Source organism: Petromyzon marinus, chromosome 4 (genome assembly GCF_048934315.1).
Source record: "Petromyzon marinus isolate PM22_M1 ecotype Great Lakes invasive population chromosome 4, UKy_Petmar_22M1.pri1.0, whole genome shotgun sequence".
NCBI classification, from domain to species: Eukaryota; Metazoa; Chordata; class Hyperoartia; order Petromyzontiformes; family Petromyzontidae; genus Petromyzon; species Petromyzon marinus.
In genome coordinates, this window is record NC_133670.1 from 23,488,410 (window position 1) to 23,506,885 (window position 18,476).

Sequence of the window (18,476 nt, forward strand, 5' to 3'; positions counted from 1 at the left end):
TCGTCATATGTTTGCCTTGCAGCATCTTCCTCAAGGAGTTGGAGAAGTATGAGCAGCTTCCTGAGGACGTCGGCCACTGTTTTGTTACTTGGGTCAGTGCCCGCTCTTAACTTTTTCTGGACACGGTACATAGTGCTAGTGTATGTATGCACGTTGAACTTCTTTCGCACCGTCCGTCGCCAACCGTGCTGATCGGAGGTACGAGGGATAGACAACAAACTAAACATGAAAGCAGTTCTAAAGAAATGAGTTTTCGATGTAGATTTAAAAGCGCATGGCTCCAGTAGCTTCCTAATATCGGAAGGAAAAGCGTTCCAGACGGCCGCAGAAGCCCGTCTGACAGCGCGCGATGCGGTGACCACCGTCTTTGTTCTGTGGCGAGCCAAAAGCCGCTGCGAGGACGACCGGAGTTTGCGTAATGGTTTATGCTCCTTGACGAGATCAGCAAGGTATTGTGGGTAATTTGTGTCCCGAAGCACTTTGTGTGTAATGAGTTTCAAGGTCCGCACCATTACAAATTGACATTTAGTTAGAAATGACTGAATTATTACTGTCAGATGTTAATGGGCTTGGATTTGGCAATGGTGAAGTTAGATACTCAGCTCTGCTTGATGATGGGTGGCTGGAACTTGGGCAATTGAAGGCGCAACGAGTATGAACATTGAAATTAAACTTGGACTTATGGTTACGAAAATAGTGATGAATACAGTACCTTTCGTTATTTTATTGTAATAACATGAATGCATTTTATGTATGAAAGCCTAACTTGAGCCTCAGCACTTGTAATTAAGTATGTTTCTGCTTGGTAATTTTGGCCTTATTTAGTATTAATTAATTGGTCTTTATTATAACTTCGGTGTCTCTTATATTAATTTATTCATACGAGTTGGCCATTGTGGGGTAATGCTTTTACCAGACTTTACCAGACAAAATCTTGACTTAAAGCTTTCGTGACTGCGGGAATTCATATTCTTTGGGTCTTTCGGTAAAGTCACGTAGATAGGTACAAATTAATAAAAATAATAAATATTAAATAAACAAAACTTATCGTTTGTACCTAAATGCATGCCAATTCAAGTCCAACATAAACGCGAGGAAATACTCGGTTTAAAAATTACGTGGGAACGATGAGATGTATCGTCTGTGTCGCCACATCGTCCTGGTAATGGCTTCGGGGTCATATGCCATTACAGATACACATTGCAGTGGCTTCATAGCTACATGTGACCCAGCCGACAATAATTAGAGACTTGAACTTTTCATGATTAATGATTTCACATTTTTAAATGCATCATTTGCTCCCTCTCTACACATGCCTTATCATCGTGGACAGTGTTTATATCATTCACTGGCTTATCTATTTTTGTAGAATCATGAACAACAAACATTCCAGTTCTTCGCAAATACTATTATTTATTTTTGTAAAAGTAACCTTTACAAATCCACGATTCCTTATATGGGACATGTTGGTATTAAAAGGTCTTAATGGAGCTAATGGGTGGACACGAGAACTTTATATCTTTGTGTTAGTGCCATCTTCTCTGAAACATGAATACTCGAGTGATGATCGTTACACTGTAAGGAGTTTCGCGAAGCTTAACGAGAAGGCCTCGTGGGAGTGCCGGAGTTCACAGTGCGTCTATGACCCTTTGTCTGCTCGCAGGCGGACAAGTTCCAGATGTACGTGTCCTACTGCAAGAACAAGCCCGACTCCACGCAGCTCATCATGGATCACGCCGGCACATTTTTTGATGTGAGTAATGCCTGCAGAATGCTTCCTCCCTACATCTACGCCGCATCCCCTGCACTTGTAGATTCATGAAGTTATTTTTATATTCTTATCTTATCTCCCATGTGCTGAGACAATCACGCCCCCCAATTTTCCTACGTTTTTTTAAACAAAAGAAACAGTCGTGCTTTGTAAAGTTTACAACTTCAGTGGCAACAAAACCACATTATGGCCGTCTGGTATATTATATATGTAAACAATTGTATACCTGGTGGTGATGCGGGTCTGCATGTGTGCCTGTCAACGCCAACACAATAGACAGTTTGAACACTGCCGCCGCACAGCTGAACTACGTAGAGTGCACGTTAAATTTATCATTTTGTGTTCTGTATCTTCACGTAACTTTTAGTCTGTTGGCCTATTGGGCCACCAGATTTATGGTAACCAACAGCATTTGTGGTGCTCACACACTACAGATCTTTATTGTAAAGTAGCTAGGAAACTGCCTTAAACGCGACCATCCATGTAACAAATCAAATAAACTCAAACTCTGATTTATACAAATGTGTGTAGTGTGTGGTGAGCATTGGGTCGTTTAAATTACAGTGCTCCAAGCCAGCGGTTTTTAAATCCAAGCTATGTGGTGTTTTATAAGTTTATCAATGATTTTCATTGCCATGTGCTTCAGTAAATGTTAACAAGAATATTATCCAAAGCTTTAGGCATCTGAAAATTGGTAGTTATGGAAAGGCATTGTGTTTAAGGGTCTGTGTACTTTGATGTTGAGAACCCACAGCTTTTAACGTTTGGGACTTAGCGGAACGAGGTGCTGCAAATAAAATATGGGGTTCGTTAAGTAATTCGTTGACACTGCAGTGACTACACAAGTTGGAAATAAATTAAGCGTTGTAAATAAACCTGATCAAGCGAAAAGATTTGTCCTGATTGGGCCTCAACCGTAAGAATAAAAGCCCCTCGTAGTTTCTGAAATGAGAAAAGGCTCTTTAACCCTTCCGTCTCGCTTCGTCATGCACCGGCCATAACCACACGGTTCCTAAATACCCTCATGTGTCATTTTTTCCTTTTCCGAGTCTGTGTCCGTAAAATTCCTTCGCGATGCGTTTCTTTGCCTCTCGAAGTACGCTACTTATAGCTTTTAGATCTACTTTTAAATGTCATATGAAAGGTGTGCGCCAGATGGCCCTAAAACAATTACACACTGGGAAGTGCAAATTCGATACAGAAGGTGGTCTTTATCCACCTCCACGGGATGTCTGAGCCAAATACGCCAGATGAGCTGTGCACCCACGTGGATTGTGCGTCGCTTGCCCCCTCTACGGACGCTTGCTCGTTCTTACCTCGCTTGCCTTCTCTGATTCGTGTGCTGCCTGCCCGACTCTCACCCACAGGAGATCCAACAGCGGCACGGCCTGGCCAACACCATCTCCTCCTACCTCATTAAGCCCGTGCAGCGAATCACCAAGTATCAGCTGCTGCTCAAGGTGGGTGGCCGCGTGGTGCACGCTGTGGTGCGGTGTTGAGTCGTTGTGGCGGTGGTGGTTTGTGTGATGGTGCTTGTGTAGTGACATCGCTGGATGTCACCATGATGTGGGTGCAGTACCGGCCCTAGAGGGGCACGGCGTGCGGTAGAGCAATATCGCCAGATACCACGGTGTGCGCTGAATAATAGCGCTGGATGACACCATGCTTTAAGTGCAGTGCCGACCCTACAGGACAGGGTGTGTGGGTGCCGACCGAAGGATAGGGTTGTGTGAGGCCATGGCACTCTGGTTCACCCGGGAGGACACATGACCGGTTAAGTTGACAGAGGGGCCCCAAGAGGGGGCTAGGGGGTCACGTGATTGGGACCCAGATTCTTCCTGAGGATTCTGGAAGGTGGACGTGGCCAAGGGCGGAACCAGCCACGCCAGAGAGAATATAAGCCGGGTCCCGAGAGGGGCCGGAGTTGTTGTTCATCCGGGAAGAAACCCTTCGTGTATGATCTCTGTTCAACGAGTCTCCAACACGTGGACCCGGGCCGAAGTCGTTGGTCCCAGTTCGTAGTAGCAGTTACGCTGTAATTAGTGTAGTTAGCCTGGTGGTCACCACCAGGCTCACTACACCAGTCACGTGGTAACTAGTGTAGTTAGCCTGGTGATCACCACAAGGCTAACTACACCAGTCACGTTGTAACTAGTGTAGTTAGCCGGGTGGTCACTACCAGACTAAATACACCAGTCACGTTGTAACTAGTGTAGTTAGCCTGGTGGTCACTACCAGGCTAAATACACCAGTCACGTTGTAAGTAGTGTAGTTAGCCGGGTGGTCACCACCTTAGGCTGTTATCTGTGTGTTGGAACTGAATACATGTGTTGCCTCCAAAGTCTACGTCTGCGACTCAGTTGAACCCATTACACTTGTAATGGCTGTATTTGTGATGACGATGATATCGCTGTTTGTGGTGTGCGTCGTCGCAGTGGTGGTTGTGGTGGAATGCTCATGGATGGCTGCAGTTGCAGTCGTGGTGTTTTTTTTTGTGTGGAGTGTTTGTGAGTAGTGGCAATGGTTGATGGCTGTAGTCATGTTAAAGTAGTGGCCATGGTTGTATTGGTGTCCGTGGCTGTGTGGTTGATGCTGTGCCAGCTTTGTGAAGCAGCCATGTAGTGATTATAACTCAGCCGTATGATCCTTGCAAATCCACGTTCACTTTTAGGCCATGCTTAACACCCAGTGACAGTTGGTGATTGAAACTGACTTGGGCCTCCTGTAGAATAACTGAACCCAGTGATCTGAAAGTGGCCGGTCATATTTACGTCTCCACACATTTCACATACTACCAATATTTATATCGGCTGGGTAGAGTACTACAAAGTTCAAACAGCAGTTGCCATACTGTGCAGGACTTTGGTTTTTTGTCTCGAATGCCATTCGTCACACACACTGGAGAATGACGTTCCAAGAGGAATGCTAACATCTCCCACGGAACAGTTCTACCACATCCTCTCCAGTATATGTGAAATTCAACACATTCATCAACAACACTGCCTTAAAAGAAAAAAACTAGGCGACGTTTTGCGTGATAGTCCTTCTCCTTAGCACTTGGTTGTACACGGGACTCTCAATGTCAGCCTCTCTTACTTCCTTGGTCAGGCCAGTGAGCCGAAACTTTGACCTTGCTATTCCCTCGGTGACAAAAAACTAAAGCGGACACTTTATGCTTGACATTTGATCACGAGCAGAAACTTGCCGCGGCAGTCATTGACAGCTGGATGTGAGATTTTGCTCCTTGCTGCGGGTGTGTAGTCATTGACAGCTGGATGTGAGATTTTGCTCCTTGCTGCGGGTGTGTAGTCATTGACAGCTGGATGTGAGATTTTGCTCCTTGCTGCGGGTGTGTAGTCATTGACAGCTGGATGTGAGATTTTGCTCCTTGCTGCGGGTGTGTAGTCATTGACAGCTGGATGTGAGATTTTGCTCCTTGCTGCGGGTGTGTAGTCATTGACAGCTGGATGTGAGATTTTGCTCCTTGCTGCGGGTGTGTAGTCATTGACAGCTGGATGTGAGATTTTGCTCCTTGCTGCGGGTGTGTAGTCATTGACAGCTGGATGTGAGATTTTGCTCCTTGCTGCGGGTGTGTAGTCATTGACAGCTGGATGTGAGATTTTGCTCCTTGCTGCGGGTGTGTAGTCATTGACAGCTGGATGTGAGATTTTGCTCCTTGCTGCGGGTGTGTAGTCATTGACAGCTGGATGTGAGATTTTGCTCCTTGCTGCGGGTGTGAAGTCATTGACAGCTGGATGTGAGATTTTGCTCCTTGCTGCGGGTGTGTAGTCATTGACAGCTGGATGTGAGATTTTGCTCCTTGCTGCGGGTGTGTAGTCATTGACAGCTGGATGTGAGATTTTGCTCCTTGCTGCGGGTGTGTAGTCATTGACAGCTGGATGTGAGATTTTGCTCCTTGCTGCGGGTGTGTAGTCATTGACAGCTGGATGTGAGATTTTGCTCCTTGCTGCGGGTGTGTAGTCATTGACAGCTGGATGTGAGATTTTGCTCCTTGCTGCGGGTGTGTAGTCATTGACAGCTGGATGTGAGATTTTGCTCCTTGCTGCGGGTGTGTAGTCATTGACAGCTGGATGTGAGATTTTGCTCCTTGCTGCGGGTGTGAAGTCATTGACAGCTGGATGTGAGATTTTGCTCCTTGCTGCGGGTGTGTAGTCATTGACAGCTGGATGTGAGATTTTGCTCCTTGCTGCGGGTGTGTAGTCATTGACAGCTGGATGTGAGATTTTGCTCCTTGCTGCGGGTGTGTAGTCATTGACAGCTGGATGTGAGATTTTGCTCCTTGCTGCGGGTGTGTAGTCATTGACAGCTGGATGTGAGATTTTGCTCCTTGCTGCGGGTGTGTAGTCATTGACAGCTGGATGTGAGATTTTGCTCCTTGCTGCGGGTGTGTAGTCATTGCTTTCGTCGTGAATGGGATCTCGCGCAGGAGCTACTCACGTGTTGCGACGAGCGGACGGGCGAGCTCAAGGAGGCGTTGGAGGTGATGCTCAGTGTCCCCAAGAGAGCCAACGATGCCATGCATCTCAGCATGCTGGAGGGTGAGTGCTGACCAACCGTTAGCACAGGCCATCTTAACTGACCAGATCCCTGCACCGTGCAACACCTTTATTTTTTGTCAATACACTGTTTGACGAGGACTTCCCTGCGCCTGTTTTTGTTTGTTAAGTTTTTCGTCCTTTCCCCCGCACCTCTGTTGAACACGGTTGGCTACGTATGGTACGAAAGAAGTTCAACATACATACATGCATACACATGTGCCGGCCATTGTGGTCATGTGATCAGGCTTCGTTGAACACTGGTCACTGTGAGTTGCCGAAGGCAGGGAGTGTAGATGTGCGAGGAAATGTAGCGGGGCATCCTTATCTTATATCATTGTATATGTATACGCCTCTCTCTGCCCGTGTGCCGGGACAGGTTTCGACGAGAACCTCGATGCGCAGGGCGAGCTGATCCTGCAGGAGTCTTTCCAGGTGTGGGACCCCAAGACGCTCATCCGCAAGGGTCGCGAGCGCCACCTGTTCCTCTTCGAGCTCGCGCTCGTCTTCAGCAAGGAAGTGCGCGACTCGTCGGGGAACAGCAAGTACCTCTACAAGCACAAGCTGCTGGTGAGTGCGTGGGTGCATTCGCGCGCACAGCTGGGGGAAGTGGGGGCAGGGGGGCGGAGGGATGTGTGCGTGCGAGTGGGTGGAAGGAAGTTGGAGGTGCTGCTAGTTAGCTCATTTCCACGTAGTCCCTTCCTGCGATCAAGTGCAGGTCGCGCCCTTCGATGCTAATTGCTGTCCCGTGGTTTGCGTGGGCTTCCAATGGGGTTACTTGGTCCAAAGTGAGTACTGGGTGCAATATGTGTCAGCATTGATGTTTGGAAGATAAATCTGACACCCCACATGGTGGTGGGCACCATCCCTAACATTTGAGCACTGCCTGTGATAATAGTTGCTCGCAAAGCAACTCCTAATTATGATCTTTGTCACTTTTTCAATTTGTGTAATTTAGATATAACATGCATGTATTATGCAAGTAGTGGGTGTTGTGGTGGGCATATTTTTGTGGTTAATGGCCATTCCCAAATGGCAAACTTAAATAACCTACGTCTGTCGCGTGACCTCCGCCTTCATCATTAATGCACGGGTCCGCCCTGTGACCTCACACCATCAACCTCCACTCCATCATTATCGCCTGGGTGTTCGACGTGCCCTCCAGGGAACCAACTTTTATCACTGCATGTGATCTTTGCTGTGCTTAAGACCTGACGACGACGACACCATGATGAATGAGGGTTGCATTTTGGTTGTGCGCACGTATGTGTGTATGTATGCGTGCAGACGTCGGAGCTTGGGGTATCTGACCACGTGGAGGGTGATGCCTGTAAATTCACCCTGTGGGTTGGTCGCACTCCGACATCTGACAACAAGCTCGTGCTGAAGGTAACCCCTAACCTGTTCTGCTTGATATAATACCTCCGATGAGTTGTTCGATTATCATCACATTCAAGGCAGCTTGTGTGAAAATAGAATTAGATCAACAGCATCATAATATGCATTAAACAACGGTAGTCTAAGAAACTTGGACTTATAGTCATACATTTGTTTAATTTATCGATCATATTACCTAAATGCACTCGCATACACCTATATACAATATCCTTGTCATGCTTATTTACATTATGTCACAGAATCGCCAATTGTCCATCATGGAATACTCGCACAGTGACAAAGATCTCAATCTCTTGAAAGCTGCTTTTCGAGCTGTAAGCTACGGTCTTGGTCTTGTTCCTGGAGTCGTTCTGAGCTCCACTGCCCACACAGCGGTCGGAGGACCCATGATGCATCATTCTGCATGGCATCTGTGTGTCTTTGTCTGTGTGTCTTTGCCTTGTGCATGGTTGAGATTGCATTGGTCGTGTTCTCACACTTCCCCCCCAATAATTTTTTTCCCAGCGGTAGTGGCTGCCGCGTGGTTTGCTTTTGGAAATGTGGCCATTTTGTCAAGGGTTCAAAGTCAGGGTTGAGAGTCTATACTAAAAAATGTCGTAAGAATCTTGTGTATGCAGTCATTATTTTACAATCATTAACACATGCCGCTTGTGTCCAAAGCACATGAAATGAGCAGATGGAATTTTCCCCTGGGTAAATTACCGTGCTGTTAGGCTACTAGTGGGGGGGGCCCGATCAAGTGTGGTGGTGTCAAGGAAGTTTAAAGGTCATACGACACAACAACAAAAAAGGTCACCACCCTTTAAACAATTACAAAAAAAATGTTTAGGAATAAGGAGCGGCACGAACACGAGCCTCGTGTGATGCAGAGCATCCGTCATGCTCCCCCCCCCCTCGCCGCCACCCTCCGCGTTTGCCAGGCGTCCAGCATCGACACCAAGCAGGACTGGATAAAGCACATCCGAGAAGCCATCCAGGAGCGCACCATCCACCTCAAGGGGGCGCTCAAGGAGCCTATCCACCTGCCCAAGTCCACAGCCGGCATGAAGCACAAGGCTTCCTCCAAGAGGTGTCCGCTATTCTCATCCCTGATGCCCTGTCGATTTTGTAGACTCTCTCATTCGGTTCGCTTTCCCTACCTCACGGCAGTCTTTGTGTGTTCCGTACTCAATGCTTGATGATACCGGCTGATTCTTGGAGGATGAGCGAATACTACCCTTGGTAATCTGTGCTTCCTCCCACATCTCTCCTCTATGTCCACCACTCAACAGTATTCACCTCTATCTTCCATGTCCTCCTTAATATTTCACGATTTCACTCCATATTTTTCATAGTCGGCCCCACCATCCCTTCGATGGGATACGAATCCAATTTGTATCACATTGTGTGCGTGCCATGTGCATGATACATTTGCATAGAGCAAATCATCCGTGTGTGTGTCACCCGTGTGTGTGTGCTCGTGTAGGGAGGGGTAGTCTAGTGGTTAGCGTTCTGTGCTACGAACCATGTGACCCCAGTTCGATTTCCGCTCATGGCCAACACCAGTGACGATTATTTGAACCGGTTCTGGGCCTCTCCTATATCGACTCGGCCTCAAAATGAGTACCTCGTGCGGTGTGAAAACATTGCCACTCAGAGGAAAAACGTGGCCGAGCGTGGCGCTGGCCACCCACGCACACCCTCGTGTGCTGTACCGGCTTTCATAGGTGCTCGCAAACAGCACTTGGCCCAACAGTCTGTTAAGGCTGAGGATCTATGTCACACATCGCAGCGGCGACTAGCTTGTGCTCTTTTGCGTGGCAGGGATAGCGGAGGGGAGGATGGGGACAGCCAGGGCGATGGGAGCTCACAGCCCGACACCATCTCCATCACCTCGCGCACCTCCCAGAACACGCTGGACAGCGACAAGGTGAGCGGGTTCTCGCGGGTGCACAGGTTGAGTTGACCAGTGCGCAGGAAAACGGGAGAAGAGACGCAGCGTCGATAATCCTGACAAGGTGGGAGCCGCGTGCTTGCGGGGCTGTGTGAACAGCAACTGGTTCGTGGTGACAACAGATTAACTGCTCTACATTTCCACATGATGAGCCACTTCATTGGGCTATCATTTGTGGCCAGGTCGCTTCTAAAAAAGAGCTCTGTAGCTCAGTGGGCCTTACCTGGTAAAAATAAAATTGTGTATACTTTATAAATGACATCTTGCCAGTCAGTATAGCGAGCTTTTTCATTTTGACTCCAAACAGAAAATTATTTTTTGATTTAAAGCTTTCGTGACTGCAGTAATTCATATTCTTAGTTTTTTCGGTAAAGTCACGTTGAAGAGAAACAACAAAATAACAAAATATATATAAAACAATAAAAATTATTTTCAATTGTTTGGCTACGTATGACACGAAAGAAGTTCTACATGTTGACCTGAATATGATAAAGAATAAGCAGTTCAACTGACACACATAAGTAGAGTACAGTGCGGGAAAAAAGTATTTGATCCCCTGCTGATTTTGTACGTTTGCCCACTGACAAAGAAATGATCAGTCTATAATTTTAATGGTAGGTTTATTTGAACAGTGAGAGACAGAATAATAAAAAAAATCCAGAAAAAAGCATGTCACAAATGTTATAAATTGATTTGCATTTTAATGAGGGAAATAAGTAGTTGACCCCTCTGCAAAACATGACTTAGTACTTGGTGGTAAAACCCTTGTTGGCAATCACAGAGGTCAGACGTTTCTTGTAGTTGGCCACCAGGTTTGCACACATCTCAGGAGGGATTTTGTCCCACTCCTCTTTGCAGATCTTCTCCAAGTCATTAAGGTTTCGAGGCTGACGTTTGGCAACTCGAACCTTCAGCTCCCTCCACAGATTTTCTATGGGATTAAGGTCTGGAGACTGGCAAGGCCACTCCAGGACCTTAATGTGCTTCTTCTTGAGCCACTCCTTTGTTGCCTTGGCCGTGTGTTTTTGGTCATTGTCATGCTGGAATACCCACCCACGACCAATTGTCAATGCCCTGGCTGAGGGAAGGAGGTTCTCACCCAAGATTAGACGGTACATGGCCCCGTCCATCGTTCCTTTGATGCGGTGAAGTTGTCCTGTCCCCTTAGCAGAAAAACACCCCCAAAGCATAATGTTTCCACCTCCATGTTTGACGGTCGGGATGGTGTTCTTGGGGTCATAGGCAGCATTCCTGCTCCTCCAAACACGGCGAGTTGAGTTGATGCCAAAGAGCTCCATTTTGGTCTCATCTGACCACAACACTTTCACCCAGTTGTCCTCTGAATCATTCAGATGTTCATTGACAAACTTCAGACGGGCATGTGCTTTCTTGAGCAGGGGGACCTTGCGGGCGCGGCAGGATTTCAGTCCTTCACGGCGTAGTGAGTTACCAATTGTTTTCTTGGTGACTATGGTCCCAGCTGCCTTGAGATCATTGACAAGATCCTCCCGTGTAGTTCTGGGCTGATTCCTCACCGTTCTCATGATCATTGCAACTCCACGAGGTGAGATCTTGCATGGAGCCCCAGGCCGTGACTTTACAGAAAGAGCTAAGAATATGAATTACTGCAGTCACGAAAGCTTTAAATGAAAAGATTTACAGTTCTTTTGTGTTTCTTCTATTTGCGAATAATCGAACCAACTGTTGTCACCTTCTCACCAAGCTGCTTGGCAATGGTCTTGTAGCCCATTCCAGCCTTGTGTAGGTCTACAATCTTGTCCCTGACATTCTTGGAGAGCTCTTTGGTCTTGGCCATGATGGAGAGTTTGGAATTTGATTGATTGATTGCTTCTGTGGACAGGTGTCTTTTATACAGGTAACAAGCTGAGATTAGGAGCACTCCCTTTAAGAGTGTGCTCCTAATCTCAGCTTGTTACCTGTATAAAAGGCACCTGGGAGCCAGAAATCTTTCTTATTGGGAGGGGGTCAAATACTTATTTCCCTCATTAAAATGCAAATAAATTTATAAAATTTTTGACATGCGTTTTTATGGATTTTTTTGTTGTTATTCTGTCTCTCACTGTTCAAATAAACCTACCATTAAAATTATAGACTGATAATTTCTTTGTCAGTGGGCAAACGTACAAAATCAGCAGGGGATCAAATACTTTTTTCCCTCACTGTACCTGTATTATAAACTGATAAAAAAAAACAACTCGAATCTAAATTTTCAAAGCAGGACAGGTGGATGCTACTTTCATTCGTTCACATGTGCGTGTGAACATGTGTGTGCGTTAACACAACGGCACGCAGTTTGGCGTAGACCAGCTGCTTCAGGACCGTAAGCCTGCGTGATTATATCCGCTAAGGGCTTTAACTGTACATGAGTAACTAATCCGTGTGTGTGTGTGTTTTCAGCAGCGCCGGTTAATGTTTGAAATCTGTAAATAACGAAGAAACCCATTACTACAGAATAACATTTTGGCAGGCCAGAAAAAAAACAACAAGTTTCCACAACATGCAAAAAATTAGCATGCGAGTGTGTACAAAAAGCATTGAGCAAAACCACCAGTTCCTGCAGAACTGCATTTGTTGACATCTTGTCTTTAAGTCACCATCAATTGAGTTTGTTGTTCTTCCCCCGCACTTCCGATTAGCACGGTTGGCTACAAACAGTGCGAAAAAAGTTCAACATACTTCAATAAATTGAGCAGCAGATAACTTACAGGTCAAATTGGCTCAATTTATTGATGGTGAATTAAGACAAGGCGACCACAATGCAGTTCTTCAGATAACTGGTGGCTTTTCATAATGCTTAAGGCCAAGAGCTTTTTGTCACGAATCTCAGACTGGCCATTGCATGTTGAACCTCTTTCGCACCATACGCAGCCAACCTTGCTGCACACAAAGCTCACCTTGATTGTGTGGAGTAAACGATCATGTTGAGTTCACGTTGGCACGGGCGATGTCGGGCGCGAGCTGGCAGGTCAGTCAGTCGTTGTGCGTGCGAATTGCGTAATTTTGCGTTTTCCACACCCGAATTTTGGCAGCGCGTCAAACAACAGCTTATTTTAAGCTGTAGGCTTTCATGCCCTGCTCTGTTCATTCTTAGGTAATAGTTTCTTTTGCGTATTCGCTTGCCACATTTCTAATGCACGTGTGCTCCAGCAACGTCTTCTTCACGACAAATAATCATAAACACGTGCGACTGTCTGTGTCGCACAAATTAGTTTGGACACTTGGTTTCATTATTGTTTCTCGCACTGTTTTAACCTTTACATGGTTACCTTATTTATCTGTGATGGTTATAACTGACGATTTATCAATTGTTTACAAAATGAATGCAAATTCCACATAAATAAAATACGAAGTGTATTTGTTCGAGCGATTATGTAATTCTTACACATAGTTCAGTGCGTAATGACAGCTTGCCCGAAGCGAATATATAAAAAGATTGATGTGTGTTGCAATGGGAAATTCGTCTAAGATAAAAAATAAATTGCGAGCCTGAGCATGCTTTTGGAGCAAGATTAATGTTCACCTGCATCTTGCAATTCCCCCTTTGTTTCTCTGGCAGTTCATGAGATTAACGCTAAATAAGGTCCTTTCGTTGATTCATAATAAAGGTGTTTGGGTTAGGTCACGTAAGCCTACATGTGTCGTAACCCTCCAGCACCCGACACAGCCAGAGAAGGTTTGTCGCGTAAACAAAACGCCAATGAGTTACTATTTCAGCCGGTGTGTTGGAGAGTAAATCCCCAACATTTACAATTTGACTGCGACGTTTTGCTGGTAATTACATCCAGCATCAGCGGGCCATTTGCCAGAAATCGTGAAGAAATCCATCTGCTTCCGGTCTTAAATAGTGCAAGATGACGTCATCACTGTGAACCCATCAGGTGCAGAGGGGGAGGAGGGGTTACTGTAATTATATAATAGATTAGTTAATTAGAATGTGTTTCTTCAGGAATACAGTTGTAAGGTGTATTAGTTAATAATACGCTACCATACTCTTTGGTTCTTTCGGTAAAGTCACATAGGTAGAAAAAATAACGAAAGCTTAAAATCAAGATTAATACGCTTCCAGGCCGCGCAAAGCCTATAGTTGTCAGAGCGGTTAAAATTATTTGTATTTCTCTGTTTCAATATATTGTCGAATTAGTCTCGGCCAGTAATAATTAGTTTTACACAACAATTCAACGTTATCAAAATCAATTGAGTGTTCTTGTTGGCAGGCATGTTCTGCAACTGCCGACAGTTGTGTTTGTGAGTATTTAATATTTCTTTGGTATCCTTTTACTCTTACACTAATGTTCCGTCCCGTCTGTTCAACATAGCATCTGCCACGTACGAAGGGGTTGATGGCCAATGGTCAAGAAGAGTTACGGAGTGGCCGCTGATGAATTTAATGTGTCGGAGATTACAACTTCCGTGGATATGGAGCGATAAAATTCGTTTGTCTGCAGGTGCTAGGTTGATTCTTCTCATAGCTGTGAGACATGGTGACTGTTTTTGCAGAGCTCTTCATCATGCAGTGGATTGATCTTGGCTAACGGTGAAAATGATTTGTAATCTGGTAAGGGCATGTTTAGTCGTATTCAAGGGAGACATGGCAACCTATACAAGCAAGGCAGTGTTTGGATTGATTTAATAATTTTATTTCATTGCAAAGAATGTGGGATTGGAGTGTTTACTTGGGAAATGAATCCAAAATCTGCAGCGAATGGCTTTCGTGAACGATGTTACATTCATACCCACGTCTGAAGACGGCTGTTTTGAGAACGCACCATGGAGTTGCCAGTAGGAATGTGACAACTCACCATTGCCATACTGCCATGAATTGTCGAGGTTCAAGGTCACGTTCCAAGTCAAGAATGTATTTGTTTTTTTTGTCTTGTTTGTACCATCTCGTATGTTCTTGCGTTTGTTCAGCTTTATTCCATTAACCTATTAACCTATTAAAGAGGTAGCATTTGCAGTTGATGTGCTTTTCAATGTAAACAATTGATTCCTACGTCCACGATGTTAGGCAGGTGTCATGAGCATAAGAATGATTTCAAACAATAAATCAGTGACACGTTACATGTCTAGGGAGCAAGGCATGCTGGGATTCTCACTGCCCGAACCTGTGCAAACCGATTCAGCCTCATCTTGATCACTATAGTACTTGGTCTTTGCAGTCCCCAAATATATAATGTGGTAGTCTCATGAAACCCACGCTACGTTTTCTATAATATGGAAAGGTAACCCCCTTTAACATATATGGAAAATGGGAACCTCCATTATGCAATGTTTTAAATCCCCTGGTTGCGATTTAAAAATTACACTGGTGGGGATTTGTGACTTTGTTGATGCTGTTGCATTGTTAGCCTGCTGCAGATGAGTCTGCAAAACGTTCCAGAGTGCCGAGGTTCATGGTTGCGTTCGGTGAAATCTCGTTGCATCTAATGCATGCGCTGAAATTCACTCTTGCATCGATTGCACTCTGTGAAGTGTTTTTGACGATTGCACGTGTGAGTATTTTCAGCCTGGGCGTGCTGCAAAGCTGTACTTGCAGGGGTATATACAGTGTACGTAGCTATGCGCCTGTTTTAGGCTGGGCACGAGCACTTATCAGCGAGCGACATATCGTTTTGTGTATCACCACCACCACTGATATGGGGACACGCATCTAAATGCGTGTCCCAGCGCTGTGCCAGCTCCGTGAACCGTGCATAAATCCCAATTAGGGAAAACCGGCTCAAAAGACGGTCATTAATTAACTGCAAAACTAAGTTGGAGTTTGCAGCGTGCGCAGTGTAAGTGCAGGGCGGCGTGAAACCGCACAGTGCCTTGAGTTGGACCGAGAGAGGCTGGGTTTCATGCGCTCTGGAATGGGGGGTGGGGGAGTGTTGTGGCATGCAGGATGGGGGTGGCTGGGACTGGCAGGCGTTTCGGCTACAGAGCTCTTAGTGTGGACAATGCTTGTGGGATGAAGGTAAGTTGAGTGGGGGAGGTGGATGTGGATTTGAATGTGAGAGATATCGCTCAGCTCCACTGCTAACAACCCCTACACAAGCCCAGCTTTCATGGTCTCTTAATGAGCAGAAACGTGGAGTGTAATACGGAACACACCACCAAACTCGCATCAACGGAATCTTTGTCTCTGGCACGATTGAAGAAAAATTGGCTGCGACTAAAAACAGAGGACTGTGGGTGGGACTGAAGGGACTCGTACTGAACACCAGCGCTCGTGACGATAGGAAGGACGGATGTGAGCGGTGCTCGTCTGCAAAGCAAAGGAGGGGGGTGGCTTGGGAGAGAGAGAGGGGGGAACTCGACTCGAGTGTGTGGAGTGGTGGTCTCTGGTGTGTTTGTGAAGGGGGTGGGTGGTAGTTTAAAGGATGGAGGGTGTGGGGAGGTGCATGGGGGTAGAGAGTATACATTGAACATGGGGAATTGAGGTTTGGGGAGGGTGGGAGGTCGTTTTGGGGGAGGGGTTCTTGCCTGGTCTGCGATGGTTTGGGAAACTTGCAGATGGGGTTGGACGGGGAAGGAGAGGGCCTTTCAGGGTTAACGTCTGGCCTGTGCCTTGGGAGGGAGAGATAGAAGGCGTGTGTGTACACGCGCACGGACCTTGGGGTTTCTTAGGAATTATGTTGCGCTGCCGCTCGCGAAAAAATGCGGCTTTGGCGGCAACAACATGGGCGCCTTGTTGATGTAGCCCGAGTGATAACTTACAGCTTTGGAAAGTGTCCCCATTAGACATTGTTTTTGAAAGGATGAAGGACAAGGAAAAAAACTGGGGAAACTATGGCACTCTGACAATGCATTTTATGGGGCTGATTTGTTGATTAGCGTTGTGCGGACGTTTCTGTTGTGGAGTAAAACATTCCCGGTGTAATTAGTGAGTTGTTTATAGGTGCGCAGACCCATTTTTATGGTGCCTAAGCTATTGCGTGACTGGTGCCATTGGTTATGTTATTCCGTGTGAGTTGCTTATTGCGTGCAACAAATCTAAAATACACTTCATTATTAAAACAGTACTCTACACTACACAGTTTTGTGGGTATGGGGCTTTCACGTACAGCGACGTGCTGTATGCACGAGTCGCGTTTTTTTGGAAAGTCTATTTTCCAGCACGTAGTTTTTTTTCTTGAACATAAATAAGAAGTGGAGAGGGAGTTTGAATGGAAAAAATACAAAGCTGTAAAATATCGTCCTAACCACCGTTAGCCCGATGATGGACAAGAGTCCTTTAGACATTGGGGAGGTTGCAAAAATTATCCTCCTGGGACACATCTGCAGAGTGTTTTTTTATGTGGAATATGATATATATTTATGGGCAGACTCGTGTGCCGAATCATTGTGGATTGCAGCGTTTCCTGGCATGGTGCACATGCCTGCCGTGTGTCTGGCTCGCTCAGCTGAAGTCAGTTGGGGGGGGGGGGGAGTGGTAGGGAATTTGCTGGGGTTCGGAGATGGGAAAGCGAGAAGAGGGAGGGGAGGGGTGAGGAGTGGTTGGTGGGAGGCAGCGGGATCCTTGGGATGTGAGGGGAGAGGTGGGGGAAGGGGGTGGGGGGGGGGAACTTGTGGAGGGAAAGAGAGGAGAGGTGGGGCTGCCGGTGAGTGGCTGTGCGCCGCCACCTCATTAATGGGACCGCTCGCTGATAGAGACACGTGACTTTCTTTGGCTTGCCAAGTAGCGCGTGGAGCAAGCTCGGCACGGCAACTCGCCACGCAAGCGGCTCGTGAGATGCGCCGCGAGCCTCCTCCGCCTGCTTCCGTTACACCCAGCTCGGTTGCGCTAAGGCAGATGTGCGGACGGTCAGGCAGGGGTACGGAGCAGGAGACCGGCGGACCGCAGTGAGGGCTTTGGCACGCAGCGAAGAGTTTAGCTTTTTTTTATTTACACTCGGTTGTTTTTTTAATAATTTTGTTACGTTTTCAAGAATTGTCCTGCGGCCAACAGCTAGTGTGCGAGCTCAGAGTTTGTCATTGCCTCACTCGGTTTTCCCTGGAAGACAGGTAAGGATCGATCTAAACGGCAATTGCCAAAAATTTTATAGACAAAGGGTAATCGGGGAAGGGTTGCACTGCAGCGTGTGTGTGTGTACGACGGGCGTCGCAGTAGCAGCAGCAATAGCAGCAGTGGTGGTGTCTTCCTTGGGCGGTGCCGTGAGGCTCTGTGCGCTTAGGGGCCAACCCGTTGAGTCGAAAATCCTCTTGAGGTGGCAGCGAGTTGCTCCCACGGCGCTCATTGATTTTAGTGAGCTGCTTGGCACGAGGATACTTTTTTTTGCTTGGTGTGGTACCATTAGCGAGTGGAAGGTGTGTTGCATCAGTGGCAAGCGTTAGCGGCAACAGTGTGTATTAGTGGTAAGCACTTTAAGCCGGTGGGTTTTAGCGGAGCCAGTTTTGAGCGAGTTTTTGCTGCAGTATAGCGGTTGGCACTAGCAGTGTTGCACTCTTAGCTGGTGAGCGCTTAACGGCGGGTTCTTTTTTGTTGCTGGTTCGTACTATATTCCTACTGTTGCATTGGCATAGCGTGCTGCTGTCGAGGTTGGTGGGCCGTCAGAGCGTCCTCCCCTGCTTGGTTGAATTTTCACGAGCGGCACACAGTCGCTTAGTCGGCGTCGTTCGCTGCTGCCGAGCGAGTTCGGAGGCGGCGAGGTTGTGGTGCTCCTTGTCATGGAGTTGAGCACGTCGAGCGGAGCGGCAGAGTTTGGGGGCGGCCGCGGGAAGACGGTGCGCACCCTCGGGGCCATGGCAGACTTCCTGGGCTCTCTGGCCGCCCCGCACACCGCCATGGTACGTGACCACGCACGCTCGCTCGCTT

General features: G+C 46.8%; 1 protein-coding gene across 5 annotated transcripts in view; it reads left to right on the top strand.

Moving 5' to 3' along the window:
- The window catches only part of LOC116937906 (triple functional domain protein), a 197,184-nt gene that overhangs the window by 94,772 nt on the left and 83,936 nt on the right, over positions 1-18,476 (top strand). For all 5 annotated transcript variants that reach the window (XM_032945036.2, XM_032945050.2, XM_032945044.2 and 2 more), the window contains exons 28-35: positions 23-92; positions 1,664-1,753; positions 3,139-3,231; positions 6,219-6,330; positions 6,707-6,897; positions 7,615-7,716; positions 8,646-8,794; positions 9,529-9,634. In XM_032945036.2, the coding sequence (XP_032800927.2) occupies positions 23-92; positions 1,664-1,753; positions 3,139-3,231; positions 6,219-6,330; positions 6,707-6,897; positions 7,615-7,716; positions 8,646-8,794; positions 9,529-9,634 (913 nt within the window). The remainder of the gene's footprint in view (positions 1-22; positions 93-1,663; positions 1,754-3,138; positions 3,232-6,218; positions 6,331-6,706; positions 6,898-7,614; positions 7,717-8,645; positions 8,795-9,528; positions 9,635-18,476) is intronic.